We start from the raw sequence: 15,628 nt of genomic DNA, 5'->3' as shown, positions 1-15,628 counted from the left end.
AGTGACATCTCGGCTGCCCCTGTGACATCCTAGCTCCACTGTGTCCTCCCTGGATGGGTGTGTGTCCTCTGGAAAGGGGGGCAGGGGGGAACCAAAGCTTCCCCCCCCTTCACACGCACCCCCTTGGTGGAAGCCATCCGAATGTATCACCTGACTGATTCTCCTGCACCTTCTTTTGCTTCTTCGGATTTCCGGATCCCCCTCCCCTCCCTCCAGTCTCTATTCCCCCTCCCCAGGGTTTCCGGCCATAGGGTCTGGAAGTGTCTGTAAAGCCTGTTGCGCTGTTATGGGAAGTCAGATTAAAAAATCAGGGAGCATTTTCCCTTGTTTCTGTACTGAGGTCTCACTTGGATCTGTTCTTGGTGGGAGGATGATGGTACCTGGACAGCCCCGGGGGATGGGGGTGCACGGGGTACACTGAAGTTTGAGGAAGGTGTATTTAGAGAGGGGCAGACAGAAGAGCTAATCAGAGTTTCAGAGAAGGAGAGCCACAGGCTGGAAGGTCTTCAGAGTTTCTATCCCCCGCTCTCATACCCACAGACTTCCTTCAAGGCATCCAGAAAGGTCTACTCTCCTAGCTTTCAAAACCAGCCTAACCCTTCATACTTTGTTCTTCCTCTGAGGGACTTTTTACAAGGCAGTGGAAAAGATGTTCAGGGTCGGAGGGACCTGGATTCAAATTGCCACTCAGCTTCTTACTAGCTGTGTGACCTTGGGCAAATCACTTCATCTTTCTGGGACTTAACTCCTCTTGTTGGATTAGGTTTTCTTTAAAATCTTTATGAGGCTTACATGCTAGGAGAATCCACTGTCTAGTTTCAAGTGCCTTTTTTTTTTTTTAACCCTTACCAACTGCCTTTTCAATTCTATGTACTGGTTCTAAGACAGAAGAGTGGTAAGGGCTAGGCAATGGGGGTTAAGTGACTTGCCCAGAGTCACACAGCTTGGAAGTGTCTGAGATCTGTCTCCAGCCTGGTTCTCTATCCACTGCCTTCTGCCTCCAACTTTTCTTTTGATTCTTTGTCCCACTCTCTAGGACTACCTGTAAGAGCAGCCCAAGGCCTCATTTATGAGCTAAACGATTCCATTTCTTTGAACATCATCCCACAGGTCCCAGATCCAGATCTGAAACTGCCCTATGGGTATTCAGTTCTTTATAGACAGAAAAGTTTCTCAAATCATTTATGTCAACCCTCTTCCCCTTCTAAGGTTCTAAATCCAACCACTTCCTGGATGGGGGGAACTTGAGATTCTTTCCTGCAGGATGAGGCAGTCTAAAGAGCACCTATTTGGAATTAGGTGGCTCAGGTACACATCTTGCCTCCAACACTATGATCATAGGCAAGCTAGTTCATTGTCGTGAACCTCAGTTTGCTCACCTGTGAGGTGGGAACAATTATTGAACTACCTGTTTTGCAAGCCTAATCAAGAAAGGTCTTTGGCAAATTTAAAGTATCATAGAAATGAGTCCCTACCCCCAGTGACCTGGGATAAAGCTTAGTTTTCCCTCTGCTAATGATGGCTCCATACCTGGTTACTGGCCAAAAACTCAAAGGGAGAGAAGGATATATGACACATGTCGCTTTAATAATTTAACTGGTAGAGGAGACTCAGCCTTGATCCAGAGATCTGGAGATAAAGTCAGTGTCAGGAAATGATTCCTGGTTGGAGGATGGGAGTGGGAGCCACACTGGATTATAGAACAGTTTGGAAGTTCTCCGGATACTTTCCAAAATGGAGTATGAGAATGAGGAGGGTTGGTGTCCTTCGCACAACAGAAAGGACCACAGCAATATCTCAACATTGGCCTCTGAAAAGAGCAGAGAGAAGGAAACCTCCCTGTGTCCTCAGTAGGGATTGGGGGCCTGAGTCAGCCATACCACATGCTTGTCCTTCCCTGCCCTCATCTCCACACCTTGAGCAGAGGGGGTGACCAAGGCTGGATACCTCTTCAGACCCAAGACTCTTCATCTTCCTGTGGGAGCCAGGATGGACCAGCAGGCTGTGATCCCAGGCTTTCAGTGGATGGGCCAATGCTGACCTCTGATGGGGAGATCTCTTCCTCCTCCACTGAACCCCCATCTCCTGCACTGCCCAGCCGACTACTTAACTTAGAGGTAGTAGGAGGCACCTTGGCTTGGCTCTGGCGGTAGGCCAAGGGAGTGGGAATCCGGGAGGGCCGCTTTTCTGGCCGGTGGTCTCGACGAGGTCGGATCTTGGGCCTCAGCTTTAGTTTATAGATGGATGGGATCCTTTCTGGTTTCTTCAACATCCTCCTGCCTTTCCCTGTGGTTGTCTTGGGCTTTTCCGAGTCAGGGACATCCACTGGTTGAGGTACTTCATTGCCATTGGCCTCAGGGAGTGGAGCCCTGGACTGGCCTCCCTGCTCTCCTAGAGAGGGTGTCCTTTTTACTTTTGTATCTCTGACCCCCATACCAGCCTTCCTCCTCCTCTCATCTTCATCCAGGCTCAACTTTCCCTTGGAATCACACTTGCTTAGGGGTGTATTTAGCTCAGAAGTCTGCATATCGGGGATCCCCCAGCCACCCATGTCCACCTTGACGAGGGCTGGGGGCTCGAGGGCCAACTCTTGGATGACACTATCATAAGAAGTCCCAGGCACTGGCCACCGTGTCCCAGGGTGAGGGATATATACACCACTACGAGGAATGTGCATTTCTAGGGGCTCTGAGGGGCAGGGAGTCACTCCTCGGGGGGGCCCTCTGGCTTCTAGAATCTTGATATTGGTCAAGATTTCATCTTCCAGGTTCTGGTACAATGCCTGTTCCTCGGTCTTGTCAATGGGCAGAGTGGTGAATGTCTGTCTTCCATGCTGATGCCTGGGTGAATTGTCTCTTCCAGCCTCTGTCACAGTTCTCAGTGTCTGATCCTGGCCTCCTGAGCTCACCTCTAGGGACTGGCTTCCATTTTGGGGTTGAGGGGTGTTTTTTCCTTCAGCTCTGATCCTTATGGTGGTGGGGTCTCTTCCTGCCTCTGTTGCTGGACCTGAGATTCCATTTCTGGATTCTGAGGGATTCTTCTCTGGTGTTTGTGGGCAACTGGGACCTGAACAGACTGGAATCTTGGTGACTCCTTTAATTGGAGAAGAGGATTGAACAGATCCATTGTTCTTAAGCTGGGAGGCAATGGCTCCTTTGGCCTGATCCTGGGAAGGCTTCCCGGTTCCCAGAAGGGGTTGCTTGAGGGTAAAGGACTTGGATAGATTGGAGGAACAAGGCAGGGTAGACATCACTCTTCCCAGTGGTTCCTTAGGAGCCACCTCAGGGTCTGAAACCTTCTGGAGAGTAGAATCAGTGACCTCGCTTCCCTGGCTCCAATGGGGAGGGGTTCCTCCCCTGGAAACCTCAGGGGAGCATCTGTCTTTCCATTGTCCTAAAGGAACTCGGTGCAAATCCTGGCCAGTTTGCATGATTGAAGACTGGGGTTTCAGGGATACATCTCCAGCTGGAGACTGCTGACAAGATGGGATTCGTGTGAGTGAGGGCTGGGATTTGGAGTCTCCATCTCCAGCTGTCGACAGCCAGTAGGATGGGGTGGCTGGTCTTTCTTGGCTCCTGCAGTAGAGTCAAAGGGTTCTAGTGGGATAGTCTCCTCCAGCCTCCTTTGGGTAAGATGGCTTCTCTCCTACCCACAAGACAATGACTTTTCCTATTCTGGGAAAAGAGGTACTCTTACCCCGACTCCCTTACTCGCCAGAAGAGACAGATCTGGGCAAATTCGAATCAGCTCTGATTTCATCATTTTTTGTTGGCCAATGGATGGAGATTAACTAGTGTCCACCCCTTAGGATAACCACCTTTTCCCTTTGATGTGAGTAATGACAGTTGTCTCTCCTTCCACTTCTCTGGGCTCAATATTCTTACAACCCTCACTTCCCTCTTTTCCCCACTGGGAAGGGAAAGTATTAAAAGACTAAGTAAGTTGTCGATTCTTCCCAAGGAAGTTGCAACAATACTAGATCAGAGGTCAGAGACCTGGACTCTAAGCCTGATTCTACTAATAACTTGAGTTAGTCATCCACCTCTCCAGGCCTCAGTTTCCTCATCTTTAAGATGAAGAAACTGGATTAGATGACCTCTTAGGGTCTCTCCTAACTCTGACATTTCATGGTCAATGATGATGAGCAGGGAGGATCAGGGAAAAGGCAAAAGAAATCAAGTGCCCGGTATTGGGTTTTGGAGGAAAATGGGAAGGATTCAAAAGAGACTGAGAATGGGGGAAGGGGGTGCTGAGGGAGAAAAGGAGATCACCTATCCCACCTCCATACCTTTGAATGGTAGCTGTCTCTCCTGGAGACTCCACCCCTGCCCCCCACCTATTGTGAGGTTTTGGGGAGCAGGAGGTGGGAGGTCTCAGCTTTCGACCTGGAGGTGTGTATGTCTTCCAAGCCACTGGGGGCAGAGGACTCTGGGAACGGCTGATGGTCAGAATGGGCTGAGGCTGTGTGGAGCCCCCTTGCACCCTCACCTCATGCTGTACTGGGGGAATCTGTGGCTTCTGGGGGTTGCCCACCTTGTGAGCTGCCAAAACAGTCACCCCAGGAGTGGAGGAATATAGAGGGAGAAAAAGAGGGCTCAGCATCTGTTGATAATGTCCAATTGCCCACACCATCATTTTCCTACCATTCCCCATCTCACTTATCTCACTTGAGAGAACCTGAACCAAAGAGCAAGATCCTGTTTTCCAGGTTAGTTTTAAGCGCCATCATCTCTCCAAGTATTCAGGTGCCACCAGGTGGTAATTCATGGCATTTCAATTCCCTTTACCTGCTTTCCATTTACTTCTGTGACTTCCATGACTCTCAACCACCCAGGGCAGTCACTCCCAGCCAGCCCTTCTATCCGCAGTTCTCTGGAAGCTGTTCTCTCTTCTTCTTCTTGGAAATAGCTATCAGCCCCCAGGCCCTCCTCAAAACTTGAGGTCTCCCATCCCACTTCCCTTACCCTCTACATCTGCCCCATCTCTAACAGAGAGGATGATTTACATAATGGAGAGAAACCTCGGTGATTGAAAGATACTCACAGAGAGAGGTACATCGGCAGGGGTCATGCTTATCCAAGTAATGGCTTAGTGTGTCCCAGCCACCTCCTACTCGAACCATCACGTGATTTCTTAAGATCTGCCAGAGATAAGGGTGAAGTTAGAAGAGAGAGGCGTGGATGGGACCAGTGATCCCACCAAGACTTGGATCAGAGCTTTGCCTTGAGCTACTCTACTGTAGAGTACCTAGGCTCATGCTAAAGAACATCCCAAGATGCATGACCTCCCAGCACATGTATATGTATGTCTTTCAATACTCTGGGCAGGAAAAGATCACTAAACAATAATAATAGCTATCATTTACATAGCATTTAACAAATATAATTTCATGCTATCCTTGCAACAGCTCCAGAGAGTAGGTGCTATTACTATCCTTATTTACAAATTAGGAAATGGAGGTAGAGGCTGAGTGATTTGAATCACACAGCTTTTAAGTATGTGAGACTGGATCTGAATACAGATCTTCCTGGTTCCAGATCCAGTACTCTCTGATGCTCAGGAAAATGGTCATTTTCTCAAGGTTCCCCAGCTAGAAAATATCCAGGATTTGAACACAGAACTTCTGTCTACAAACCTCAAGTTCATCCCACAATCCAACACTTGTTGGATGTACTCTCACATGTAATATGGATTGTATCCTGAATTGTTGGCATATCTCTTCCTCCCCCAAAAGGACATGTGTCTTTGGTACTGGCACACACACATATACATACACACAGAGTGTGCTGGGAGTGATTCCTATTGGTATGAGTACCTGCCCTTCCAACTTCGCCATTGGGCTGTTTGGCTAGGGACCATGTTCCATAAACACAGCCAGGTTCTATGTCCATGCCAGCAGGAAGCATGAACCTAGGTTCACCTGTTAGCACACATCTCTCCCTCCTTTGCCCTGGGTGTGAAGGTGAGGTGGGAGAGGGCACTGTGGGAAGTCAGTGCCCTCCTTCCTGCAGCCCTAAGCTCAGCCCCTCTCAGGGTGGGCAGGGTTGGACAACATTCCTCCTCCTGTGGGTATCTGGAGCCATTTGCCACTTGGTTGGAGGGACTTCATAACTCTCTCAGTTAGATCCCGAGTCTTCAGAAATTAACTGAGAGACTCCCGACTCCCTAATATTACCCAACAAGGCCCCTGTTCTCAAATACCCCAAATACTCAGAACAAGGACTCTTTAGTATATCTCCATCTCCTACCCATAGCTGCCCCATTCTTCAGTAATCTAAAAGAACAATCACCCACCCATACTTTTTATCTCAGGGGACTCCCTTCCCTTTCTTCTCCTACTCCCAAGTCCAGGAGAAGGGACATTGAGTCAACACTAAAGGACCTTCCAACCTTGGCTGAGGATATCTCCTTAACCAAGGGAGGCAGAAGAAGGCTCGGAGACCACCCCCCACCCCCACCAGCCTTTAGTCAGGATCTCACCCGGACAAAGATGAGTGTGTTGGAATCCCCCACTCTGTATTTTCCCTCCGACACCTTGACCATGGAGAACTGAACAGGGCAGGTACAGTGACTCACCAGGTTTTGCACCTGCAAGGGAAGACAGGAGGTGAGTTCCGGGGGGGGATCCCCCTGTTCCCTATCAAGACCATTTCTCTATACTCAGCCTCCATCCCATTATCTCTCACAACCACATGCAGGATTGACAAAGAAGGAGGAGGACTTTGGTGTATTATAGTGTCTTTCTGGTAGGCATCCTTCAGAGAGCAGTGGGGACCTAAGCTGGGAACAGGAAGGAGGGGAGATCATTTATTAACAAGTTCTCCAAGAGGAGAAGAATAAATTACAGGGTAAATTTCTAAGGAACTTTAGAAAATGTTTATGGCAAGAAACACTGTTCTAGAGAAGGGATTTGCCTGAAGTCACACAGAAAGCAGAGTTAGTGACTGGCACCCAGAGCTCCTGCCTTTCCAATTTTGGGAAGCTGGAAAGATCGGTCACCCCAAGAGGCCAGTCTGGGTGGTGAGGAGAGCTGTCTCAGCTCTGGATCTAAGCACCCTCCACCCCAATGTTAAGCATGTGACAGGGAGTATAGGGTGGTTGGGCTGGAACATCAAATAGATTCAGGAGTATTTGTGGTCATCCTTTCTTGAAGGGAACCCTGAACCCCTCACCATTTGGTCCAAGTTTTTGAAATGGCAGGCTTTGCGGGCAGGGGGAGATGGTGGAGGAGGGTCAGGAGGAGGCAGGGCCAGCTCCTGTCGCAATTCTTCTTCAATTTCCTCCTCCAGATGCACCAGGGTGGGTGCTGCCACCCCAAACCTCCAGGCTCGCCGCCCTAGCTCCAGCAGGCACAAGACCACGTGTTTTTCATTCTTCCTAAGCACCAGGTCCTCTGTTTCAAACATCAGAACCTCTGTGGGCCGGAGAAAGGAAAATGGGATGATCATCACCTGGGGAACCAGCTACTTCTTCCTTTTCCCTTCCCTTCTAGGAAAAGTGACCCTACTGGGAAAAGGGAGAATTCCTTGGTGACCCTACTGTCAGGTTCTCAAGGAAGGGTTAGGGCTCAGCAAGACAAATGGGATTTTAGATTCCTAGAATGTCAAGATTGGGAGAGACCTGGGAGATAAACTCATCCAAACCCTCTATTTTACAAGATGAGGAAACTGAGACCCAGAGCCAAAGGCCATACAGCTGGCAAGGAGAAGAGCAAGGTGTGCATGTGAGGCAATTCAGGTTTCTGATTTCACAGTTCGGAGATCTTTCTTTTTGTTGATGGCAACACTGAGCTTGGGAAAAGGGCAGGACAAAAAGGAATTGGAAAACACCAAGTTTCAAAATCCAAAGGGGCCTCCATGGCTATCTTTGAAATATGGGTCATGTTATCTCCTGGGTGAGAAGCAACAAAACCTCAGAGTCAGAAAAACCTGGTTCCAAGTCTTGCCTCTGATTTATTCTGACTGTGCAAATATTGGCAAGCTAGGTAGCCTCAAAGAGTGCCATAGGCAACTTTGTGAGTATAAATTTCAGGGAGTAGGTGTGTGTGTGTGTGTGTGTGTGTGTGTGTGTGTGTGTATGGGGGTTTCTACATTGGAGGTTCTCCACATTGATGCAATACATGCCCCCTTTCCCACCCATCCAAAAATAGTCTCCTAAGAGCATGATATTCAATTGAGCCTGAGGGCAGAGGACTGGACAAAGTGGGGTCCACTTGATAGAAAAGGATGGAGTTTATTAAGAAGTAGCAGGTTACCTATAAGATTGGCATTAGAAAGATAGCTATAGGGCTATATCAAGAAAGGGGTTAGCCTCTCCTGGTACCACCCCCCCCCCTTTTTCTAAAACCCTTTCCTTCTTAGTATTGATTTAAGGACAGAAGAGCAGCAAGGGCTAGGCAATTGGGGTAAGTGACTTGCCCAGGGTCACACAACTAAGAAGTATCTAAGACCAGATTCGAACCTAAGTCCTCCCAACTCTAGGCCTGGTACTCTATCCACTATGCTACCTAGCTGCCCCTCCTGGTACGTTCTTCATCCTAGCTTTTCATAATCTCAGTTTTTTTCAATTCAATTCAACACATATCTGTTTGCTGTTAAGCTTCCTCTTAATAGCATCTAGAAAATACTATGAAGCATCTTCTAAATGTAAGACACCAAGAGGATAGAAACCAGGGCCTCAGTGAGGAAGGCTTGAGTTGAAGTCCATGATATGACTTGGCCATGTGACCCTATATAAGTCACTTAAAGGCTTACTACCCCAGATAATAATTACATAGATCATAGAATCATAGATGAAGACCTGAAAGGAACCTCAGAGACCATCTGGACATTTTGCAGATGAGGAAACTAAAGCCCAGGGAGATAAGTGTCTTGCATAAGACTGCACAGATAGTGAGTATCAAGGGCAGGATTTGAACCCAGGTCTTCCTATTGTAGAACCATAGTCCTACACTGCCTGATTGGTAAAGAGAATTTCCTCATAGGGAGTTCTCATGTCCATGGAATTACAGATTCAGGAATCCCCTGATTAAATAAATGAATAAATGAAAAAGTGGATAAATGAATGGATGAATGAATAAATAAGTAGCTATAAAATGAATAGATAAATGAATAAATTAGCAAATAAGAGAATAAGAAAATAAATGAATGGAGATGGATAGAGAAATAGGTAGGGAGGTAGGGAGACAAGTAGACAGATATACAGATGTAGATGGTACTGCTAGATACTGGGGTACATAGATACAGGCAGACAGACAGACAGATAGAGAGATGGATGGATAGATAGGTGGATAGATGGATGGATAGATAGATAGGTGGATGGATGGATGGATGGATGGATGGATGGATGGATGGATGGACAATATATAAGGTATTGCTAGCCATTGGAGTTACAAAGATGAAACTAAGAACAGCTCCTGCCCTTAAGGAGCTTTCATGAAGCAGTTGTTTTCTTTCTCTATTCCCACTTCTGGAATGGTATCAGGGGTATGAAGAAGTGGGACATGAGTATTAGATATGAATAAAGCATGATGGTTTGGCATGATCAGACCCCCCAGGAGGAGAATGAGGACCCTTGAATTGGAGCCTGAAGCCTACTCTTTGTGGGTTTTTCTGGGGGCAATGGAAGAGTAATGGCTTAAGTTCAAAGCATTTCACCATTGAAGACTATGAAAGAGGCAATGACACTGATTCACACCTTGGTCATCATCTACTCCAACCCTTTCAGTGGTTTTTGATTGCCTACTATGAGACAAGAGAGATGGCTCTTAGGGACATGAAATGTCTTGCTAACAATTACATAACTTAATTAATGACTAGAAATCAAGACTCTCAACTACCAGTCTTATGCTTTTTATATAATGCTGACAACTTTTTACTACTTTGAGTTTTGCAAAGGACTTTTTATGCAACTACCCACTGAGGTAGATAGGGTTATTTTCTCCATTTTATAGATGAGAAAACAGAGGCTGGGAGAAACTAAATGACTTGCCCAGGATCACACAGCTAATAATTTTCTAAGCCAGGATTTGAACTCTTTTCGACAAGTTCAGTTCTTGTATAAAAAAAAAAAAAGAAACTCATAAGTAAGTTCTTTTTGATAAATTTATCATTCCATCTATTATGGCACCTAGTTGCCTCTAGCTGAGTAGAACCCAGAGCTCCCAGATACCAGTCTCATGCTTCTTCCATTATGCTACCCTGGCCCCAAAAGATGCCATTTCTTAGTGTGGGCCCTAGGAGGATCCAGAAGAGACAATTACCTTTGATGCCCATCTCCTTCCGGCACCACTGGATGAAGTTGGAGACATTGTCCCGAGCCTGAAAAGTACCTGGCTGAGCTGTCCCATTGCAGCAAACCCCAGAACTGGGCAGCAAAATTCTCTTGGCCAATGCTGGAGACTTGGCCAAAAAGTCCTGGGCAGCTTGAGTGACTGCATTGGCATGTTGGCACAACAACTGGCCGGTCTCCAGCATCTCCAGGAAGTTGGCTGAGTCAATATCGAGGTCGTAGAGATTCCTGAGCCAGTCAGCCAGGTCCTCTTTCATTGCCTCGAGGTACTGCTCACTGGACTTGAAGGGTCGGATGCTACGTATTGGGGGGTCTGGGAGTCTGGACATTGTCTTGCCACTGGGCTGGAACCTGGAGGGGCTGGTGACAAGCGACCCTCCACTCATCTTCCAAGTCTTGACCTAGAGAGGCAAACCCAATGCTTCTTCCCCCTTGCCTTTTACTCATCAACCTGAGTCTGGTGTCTTTCTCCTCTGCTTTCCCTCCACCTGGCTGTTCCTGAATTCTGTGACTCAGGCTGACCAAACTGAGAGATTCCCTTCTCAGATGCTCCTATGCTGATCTTGTCCTCCCTGATCTATCCATCCTTCTCTTCCTGCCTTCTCAGGAGTCCATTCTCTCCATTCTGCTCACTCTTCAAGCTGCATCTCCATGGCAAAACTTGTTCCAACGCCACCTCCCCTAGCCCTTGGATTCTTGAATCCCTTCCTGAACTTTCTCCCTTCTCCACTTAGTTACTAGTAACTACCTCACTCTTCTGGCTGCTGAGGCCATCCTGCCTTCACTGCAAGGGCCCAGGTTGGGGTGGTGGGCTCCCTTTTCTCTCCTAGGAGCTGCACTGGTCAAGTGAACCCTCCTTCTCTCCCCCACCCCCACCTACCCCTTCACACTATGCAGGTTGGCTGGACTGTTCCTGCTGGGGCTTTGCCGCTGAGCTCCTTCCTCTCCTTGGTGACAGGGACTACTACAAACACTCCCTATTAACTCCTTCAGGGTAGCCACTGGCAGGCTTTGTCCAGGCTTGCTCCCTGGATTGAGGTACAGAGAGAAGAGGTTGAGACTCAGGACACTCATCCTTCTACTGGGATACACGTAAGTAAATTGCATCTGATAGATTATTTTTTCCCCTGATTTCTGGAACTTGTGGCAGAAAGGAAGAAAGAGATATGAGGAGAGGAGGAGAGTGGTTGGAGAAGGGAGAAACCTGAGGGGTGAAGCAGGGCCTGAAAGGATTTTTGTAGGTAATATAGTCTGTCTTCATCTTTTTGTCTCTGTCTGTCTTTCTAGCTATTTGTCCCTGCACCTATGTTCTATTTGTCTCTGTCTCTATTAGTCTGTCACTCTTTTAAGTCTGCTTTATTTAAAAAACAAACTGGAATCTTTCCTCCCCGATTCTTCTCCCTCTCTTTGTCTCTTCCTATTCAAACTGCCAAACTCTGCTTCCTCTGAAGCTCTTTAGATCCTTGCTGGGCAGAGCTCTCTTGACATCTGCCTGATGATTCCAGAACTTCAGGCTCTGGAAAAGTAGGGGAAGCAGAGACATGTAGGTGGCTCAGTGGATAGAGGGCCAGACCTGGAGATGGAAGGTCCTGGGTTCAAATCTAGATTCAGATACTTCCTAGCTGTGTGACCCTGAGCAAGTCACTTAACCCCAATTGCTATGCCTCTATCATTCTTCTGCCTTAGAATTAATACTTAGTAGTGGTTCTAAGACAGAAGGTAAGGAAAAAAGAAAAGTAGGAGATAAGTAGTTACTGTTCCAAATATTCCCAATGTGAGAATCACCACTGGTCTGTTCTGGTGGTAATACTTGGGTAGTATGGTTCTAGTTCTGACTGCCCGTTCTCTCCAGAATCTTTCTTTCTAGGATGGGACTGATTCACTCACCCGATCTGTGTCCTCCAGGGTAGGTTGGGGTGATTCTTCAAAGGGGTGAGTATACAGCTGCAATTTACTCTCAGGATCCTAGGGGGGGGGGAGAACCTTAGTATTGAGGGAGACATATTTTGACCACTCACAACTGTAGCTTCTCCATCCCCCCTGGTGTGCTTCCCATTTAAACGAATCAGTCAAGAAGACACCATTGACTTTTTTCTTTATAACCCTTACCTTTTAGACATCTTAGAGTCAATACTAAGTATCAATTCTAAGACAGAAGAGCAGTAAGGGCTAGGCAATGGGAGTTAAAGTGACTTGCCCAGAGATACACAGGTAGGAAGTGTTTGAGGTCACATTTGAACCCAAGCCATTTAAAAATCTCCAGGCATGATTCTGACTTAACTATGTTACTCAGCTGCCACTCAGTTTCTTTCTTTTTTCTTTTTCAATTCAATTCAAATCAGTTCTGAATTTGTGATGCTCATCAGGTTAGCTTTCTAGACTGTGATGTGTTCCCCCCTTCTTGAACTGTAGAAGACAACGAAGGGCAAGGTAGACGAATCTCTAAGAGATCTTCCTTATATCAAGCAGTTAATAGTGCTAGAGATAAAGACCTCCTTTCCCCAGGCAGGGCTTCAAACAGCAGGAGATTCTACTGTCTCCAATCAGCTCCCAGCATCAGAGCCTTTCTTCAATCAGATTAGCTCCCTAAATCAACTGCTAAATCTTTTTCCAGTCAGTTTGTTTCAGATCAAAGCAGTTGCTATTATTTTCTTTTTCTACTCTATTTCTCTACTTCTCTTGATTATCTTAGCTTTATGGGCTTCTATCTTCTGTATTGTGTATGCAGTTTCTAATGGGACCTTATGGGTCAGTCAACCCATTATATATAGATTAGCTTCTGGAAATCAATGAACTGCAACCATCTTTGCCATCTATTAGTCATTTTGCTTTTGAGGGATTACTTTTCTCCTGGATTCTCTCAGAACTGTCTGTGTTTCTCCTCAAGCTGCTTTTCTCCATATTTATTACAAAAATATCCCTTTTCTATCCCTTTCAGTAAAGAAACTGTCTACATAAGAAAGGGACATTATGTTGTATGTGTATTAGTAATTAGTGTTATTATATTTTATCTTTTATTATTATATTTTCACTGGCTGGAGGAGAAACCTGGGCCCAAGTCCCATATCTGGAAAAAGAACTTATATGTGCAAAAATTTTTTATAGCCATTCTTTTCATAGTGGCAAAGAATGGGAAACTAAGAGGTATCCATCAATTATGGAATGGTATCTAAATGGGAAAGGAAGGCTATTGTGCTGCTAAATAGAATGGAAGAGATGGTTTGGGAGAAAGTTGATATGATTTGAATGAAGAGATGCTGAGTAAGGTGAGTAGACTCAAAACAATTTATATAACAACAACAAAATTGTGAAGATGAGCAACTTTGAAACACTTAAGAACTCTAATCAATGCCGTAACCAACTATGATTCCAGAAGACTCATTATAAATCATGTTATTCAAATCTTGGCAGAGAAGTGATGGACCCAAGATGCTGAATGAGAAATGCATTTTTAGACATGGACAACGTGGGAGTTTGTTTTTCTTGATTATGCATATTTATTACAAAGATTTTTGTTTTTCTTTGTTTTTTGTTGTTGGAGAGTCACTGGGGAGATGGGAAGAGAGAAAATAACTGCTTGTTCATTGAAAAAATAAAATTAAAAATTAAAAACTCTTATCTCTGATGTTTATTATAAAGTTATTTAAATTCTCTGTTTGGTTTTCCTCATTTGTAAAATGGAGATTTTACTACTTGTAGAATTTATTTCTCTGTGACAATCAAATAAGATATTGTTTCTAAAGGGTTTTTAACTTTTTAAAACCTTTACTTTCTTTGTATCAGTTCTAAGACAGAAGAGCAGCAAACACTAGGCAATCAGGGTTAAATGACTTGCACAGGGTCATACAACTACGAAGTATTGAAGGTGAAATTTGAACCCAGGTCCTCCCAACTCCAGGCCTGGTGCTTTATCTATTGTTGCTATCTAGCTTCCCCTCTTAATGGGCTTTGTATACCTCAAAGTGCCATACAGTTGCCAGCCATTCTGATTGTTGTTACTATTCGAATGGTAGACAGATGGTAATAGCAGAAGCATCAGTAGTAGTAATAGGAATATGTATATGATCTCCTCTCTTGGTCTATAATTTCCAAGGCAGAGATTGTATTTTATTCTAAGAAATACTGGTCTAGGAATAAGGAGACCCGAGTTTGAGTCCTGATTCCAACACTTAACTACTTGTATGACTTTAGACAAGTCAGTATGACCTCTTGTGCCTCAGTTTCCTCATCTATGAAATAGAGATGATGATAATGGGGATAATTGCTTCCAAGAAAAATAATTTTTCTTCTTTTCTTTATTCTTTTAAAAAAGTTTTAATTTAATTTAAAAATTTTTTAATGAATGATAATAGATTTTCTCAACCTTCTACCTTCTCTCCCCCATTGAAATGAATTAAAATGAAACTAGCAAAAAATATGCATAGTCAAACAAAACGAATTCGATAACAGTCCACGTTAAAAAGTATAGAGGAGGGGCAGCTGGATAGCTCAGTGGATTGAGAGCCAGGCTTAGAGATGGGAGGTCCTAGGTTCAAATCTGGCCTCAGACACTTCCCAGCTGTGTGACCCTGGGCAAGTCACTTGACCCCCATTGCCCACCATTACCGCTCTTCCACCTAGGAGCCAATACACAGAAGTTAAGGGTTAAAAAAAAAAAAAGAAAAAAGTATAGAAGAAATCCAGTTTTATTTTAAGCTTTAACAAAAGCAGCACAAATGCTACAAATTTACCTGAAAAGTTAGAAAGATTAATTATTTGATATTTAAAAATACTTACATACATTTCTTACTACAATTCAATATAGCTGTTGATGTTGTCCACCACTCTAGTCAATTTTCAAGCTCTGTAAAAATTTTTTTCAACTCCTGCTCAATGAGTGAAAGGATTACATTAGTAATCCTAACCTGAGATTTTGATGCGTACACAACAGTTTTGATATGATCCAAAAAGGAAGAGTCTAATGGAGAGAAATCGGGTGACAGGTGATCAAGCAAGGGTTTCTGTTCTAATTGACCCAATTATTTGCCAAAGCATCATCCAGAAATGTACATATATAATGTATAATGACAGAGTATTCCACCTTGTCATTGCTGCTGTTGTTTTAAATTAAATTTTTTCTTTTTTAATTAATTTTTACTTTTTAGTATGATATTTTATTTTCCCCCAATTCCATGTAACAAAACAATTTTTAACTTTAAGAAAAAATTCTGAGTTCTGAATGCTCTCCCTTCCTCTCATCTCACCTCTTTCCCTGCGATGGTAAACAATCTGATACAGATTTTGCATGTGCAATCATGTAAAATATTTCTCCATATTAGTCCTTTTGTGGTAGAAAACT

At 44.8% G+C, this 15,628-nt stretch overlaps 1 protein-coding gene across 1 annotated transcript; it reads right to left on the bottom strand.

Moving 5' to 3' along the window:
- Positions 1-1,951: 1,951 nt before the first annotated feature.
- Positions 1,952-10,676, bottom strand: GAS2L2 (growth arrest specific 2 like 2). The gene is made up of 6 exons (XM_044676540.1): positions 10,262-10,676; positions 7,173-7,414; positions 6,481-6,588; positions 5,044-5,140; positions 4,289-4,541; positions 1,952-3,575 (listed from the first exon to the last, which is right to left on the bottom strand). Exons 1-6 carry the CDS (start codon positions 10,674-10,676, stop codon positions 1,952-1,954), a joined length of 2,739 nt encoding a protein of 912 aa, XP_044532475.1.
- Positions 10,677-15,628: the final 4,952 nt, after the last annotated feature.

This window comes from Gracilinanus agilis, chromosome 4, assembly GCF_016433145.1.
Source record: "Gracilinanus agilis isolate LMUSP501 chromosome 4, AgileGrace, whole genome shotgun sequence".
NCBI lineage: Eukaryota > Metazoa > Chordata > Mammalia > Didelphimorphia > Didelphidae > Gracilinanus > Gracilinanus agilis.
The sequence above is the reverse complement of the archived record's forward strand: the minus strand, read 5'-3'. Positions and strand labels throughout refer to the sequence as shown.